The sequence below is a fragment of the Plasmodium gallinaceum genome (assembly GCF_900005855.1).
Source record: "Plasmodium gallinaceum strain 8A genome assembly, contig: PGAL8A_v1_53, whole genome shotgun sequence".
In the NCBI taxonomy this organism is placed as follows: domain Eukaryota; phylum Apicomplexa; class Aconoidasida; order Haemosporida; family Plasmodiidae; genus Plasmodium; species Plasmodium gallinaceum.
In genome coordinates this window covers 9,289-13,582 of record NW_021628210.1, presented here as the reverse complement: position 1 = coordinate 13,582, position 4,294 = coordinate 9,289, and the positions used below count along the sequence as shown (strand labels likewise).

General features: G+C 16.3%; 1 protein-coding gene across 1 annotated transcript in view; it reads left to right on the top strand.

The window, feature by feature from the left end:
* The window catches only part of PUF1 (mRNA-binding protein PUF1, putative), a gene marked incomplete at both ends in the record, with an annotated part of 5,436 nt that extends 2,527 nt beyond the window's left edge, over positions 1-2,909 (top strand). The window contains 4 exons of the mRNA XM_028672198.1: positions 39-181; positions 274-531; positions 854-1,090; positions 1,176-2,909. Of these exons, the coding sequence (XP_028525779.1) occupies positions 39-181; positions 274-531; positions 854-1,090; positions 1,176-2,909 (2,372 nt within the window). The remainder of the gene's footprint in view (positions 1-38; positions 182-273; positions 532-853; positions 1,091-1,175) is intronic.
* Positions 2,910-4,294: the final 1,385 nt, after the last annotated feature.

The following is a 4,294-nucleotide window of genomic DNA, read 5'->3' as shown; positions in this document are numbered from 1 at the left end:
TTTTTTTTTTTTTTTTTTTTTTTTTTTAGCAAACGTAGATGTAAATAATAAAGATTTAAAAAATGTAACTAATAATCAAAATGTGAATAAAAGAGTATTATCAACTAAAAAAATAAATTATAATAAAGATAATTGTCTTTCACCAATAGCATTTTCTGGGAATATTTATAAAATTGCTAAGGTTTATTTATAAACATTTTTTTTTTTTTTTTATTTTTTTTGAATATAAAGAAATTAATATTTTTTTTTTTTTTTTTTTTTTTTTTTTTGAAGGATCAAACTGGTTGTAGAATACTACAAAGGATATTAGAGAAAAAAAATCCTCAGCATATAGAAGAAATATATAATGAAGCATTAGATCACATAATTGAATTAATGGTTGATCCTTTTGGAAATTATTTATGTCAGAAATTAATGGAAGTATGTACTCCAGAACAGATAGAAAAAATTATCGATAAATCTTCTGATGAATTAATTAATGCTTCTATAAGTGTTCATGGTACAAGAACAGTTCAAAAATTAATAGAAATGGTAATAAGATATATATATATATATATATATATATATATATATATATATATATATATATATATATATATATATATATATATATATATATNTTTTTTTTTTTTTTTTTTTTGTCAACAAATAAAAATATTATTTTTTTACCTATTTATAATAAGTTATTGATTTTATTAATTACTAATTTATACTTCACATATATCAACTCTTTATATAAATATTTTAGTTTCATAAATATATAATTTATTAATTTATTAATTTATTAATTTTTATTTTATATATATATATATATATATATATATATATATATATATTTTTTTTTTTTTTTTAGATTAAAACTCCTTCACAGATTAAAAAAACTACAAAAGCTTTAAAAAATTCTATAATTACACTAATCAAAGATATTAATGGTAATCATGTTGTACAAAAATGTCTTATTACTTTATCAAGCCATCAGTGTGATTTTATTTATGAAGCAATTTTAAATAACTGTGTTGAAGTCTCTACACATAGACATGGTTGTTGTGTTATTCAAAGATGTATTGATTCAGCTAATGATGCACAAAAAGTATGTCTTTCTATTAAGTTTTGAAAACAAAATTTTTTACATAAATAATTTTTTTTTTTTTATTTTTTTTTTTGTTTTTTTACAGGAATTATTTATCAAAAATATATCTAATAATGCTCTTGATTTAGTACAAGATGCATTTGGGAACTATGTTGTTCAGTATATTTTAAATTTAGGAATTGAAAAAGTTAATTTAGAGATAGCCAATAAATTACTACCTAATATTGAAAAATTAGCAGTACAGAAATTTTCTTCGAATGTTGTAGAGAAATGTTTAATAATTGGTAGTAATAAATGTAGAAAAATTATGATTAATGAAATTTTAAAAAAAGGAAAAGATGTGTTAAAAAATATCATTCTTGATCCTTTTGGTAACTATGTGATTCAAAGGGCATTATCTGTCGCATCAGAACCAGAATTAACAAAATTAGTTGAAGGAATTAAACCATATATTAAAGAATTACGTAATTTATCATCAGGAAAAAGAATAGCATGGAAGTTAGCTAAAAAGCATCCTTTACTTAGTGCAGATATTAATCATCATTATTTTACAAATGATAATTTTTCAAACACTTATTCATCTAACACAGATATTTCTAACAATAATTTAACGAATATATCTGTTAAAAATACAGATAATTTAAAAAATGAAAAAAAGAAAAATTCTATCTTGAATACTTCAAAAAACTACTCAAACAATTTTAACAACCATACAAATAATCTTAAAACGTATAAAAAAAATACACAGTCAAATAAAAGAACGCAAAGCCCAATTAATTTGAATAGTGTTCTTAATGAAAATGATTTAGAAAATAATACAAATACAAATAAAAATAATATTAGTAATAATTCATCAAACATTGATAATAATAAAAATGGTGATTCTTCTATAAATAATAAAAAATATCACAAAAAAAATTATATTCTAGATGAACATTTAAATAATTCAAAAGTTACTTATAAAACACAACAAATATATGATGAAAATATTCCAAAAAACATGGATCAAATAACTTTAAATGAAAACATACACATTAGTAATTATTATTACAATAACAAAAATAATAGTGAATATAATACTTATAAACATCATAAATATGATAATAAAAATAACAATAATTATATTAGTGATAAACCTAATGGAAGTAGAGATGATGTTTCATATAATAATAACAGCATTAAAGATAGTAATATTCTTAAAAAAAAAGATAAAGCAGGAGATCATATAAATGAGAAAAATGAAAAATATAATAATAATTTAAATGATGAAGACTGTAATTATGAAATTAAAATAAAGGAAGATATGGAACGTAGTAATGATAAAGATAATGGTGTCATAAATATTAAAAATAACAGCAAAAGTGATAATATAAATAATTGTTGTAGAAATAATATAAATAATAAAAACAATGGAAATAATTGTAAATATATTCATAATAACAATAGAAAATATTCACATAAAACAAATGAAGAAAGTAAAAATAGTAAAAATATGAAATATATAGATTATAAGAATAATAAAATTTATAATAATTATAATAAAAATAATCAAAGTAACCCGATTAATAATACAAACAATTATAATTTTACTCAAAATAATACTTATAATGATAATAATTATAACTCTTACAATGAAAATCCTACGAACTTATATTCAGAAAAAAATTGTAATCAAGAATTTATTTCCAATTTAAGTAATAAAAAGAACAATTTAAAATTTTCCTATCCTTCAAATAATAAAAATAATTCGGATAATTACGTTAAGAAAAACAATAAAAATTTTAACAAAAAATTCACTAATGAATTATATACAACATAATTTTTACCTAATATAAATTACATTTTTATGTTATCTTTATATATTTTATAAAATATACTTTAGAAAAATAAAAATACACATATATATATATATACATATATATATATATACATATATATATACATATATATATATATTTGATTTAACCTATTGTTTAGTATATTTATGTCTTATCATTTATTTAATAAACAAAGATTTAAAATAAGTTTATATTGTTAAATTTAATGCTTTATATATTTTTAATATGCATATGGTTTTTTTTTTTTTTTTTTTTTTTTACCTCTAAAAAAAAAAAAAAAATAAAATAAAATAAAATAAAATAAATATTGTCTAAACAATTAAATTTTTTAAAGAATTGAATGAAATAAGAAGAAAGTAATTTTTTTATAAGTAAATTTTTTTTTATGAATATTTTAAATTTTAAATATATATATTATAATTTTTTTTATGTATAAATATGTGGATTGTTTGATGCTTTTTGTGACAGATTTTTATAAGTCTTATGATTGTTAAAGGCAAAATTATTAAGTATATAAATTATATATTATTAATTTTTTTTTTTTTTTTTTTTTGAAAAAGAAAATTATTTAAACTTTGTAAGCATAATACGTGTATATATGTTTGTATTTTTTTTTTTTTTTTTTTTTTTTTTTTTTTTTTTTTTTTTTTTTTTTTTTTTTTATTTTTTTTTATTTTTTTTATTTTTTTATTTTTTTTTTTTTTTTAGATAAAATATAATTAAAATTAATATTAATACTCTTCTATAAATTTGATATTTTATTAATATTATTTACATTTATAATTTTTTTTTCAAGATAATTTAAATTTTAAAGTCTTAATCTTATTAAATTTGAACTATGTACTAAAAAGTATATAGATTAAATCTGTTGTTATTTGCATTTTTTATATGCATATATTTCACTGTTTATAAAACACATACAAATTTATAAATAAGATTCATCATTACTTCTATGTAGAATAAATATTTATTATAAATTTCATTAAGATCTGAATTAATTACTTAAAAATATTGTAGTAAAATAAGCATTTTTTTTTTTTTTTAAATAATGATAAAAAATTATTTTTAAGTGCATAGAAATATATATTTATTACTTTTATAATCTTATTTTTTTTTAAATTAGAAAGTCATTTAAAACTACAATATTTTAAAGGTCTTTAATTGCTTTTCTTAAGAATCATTATATAAAATATTCAACTTTAATAATATATAATTTCGTTAATATCTTACTATAAATTTTATATTTTTATTTATTATATATAATATTTTATATTATCCTATCTACTTAATTATATTTAGCCTTAGCTTTATTAATGTATTATTTTTTTAATCTACATATCTATACATGTTATTTTAAAAAAAAAAA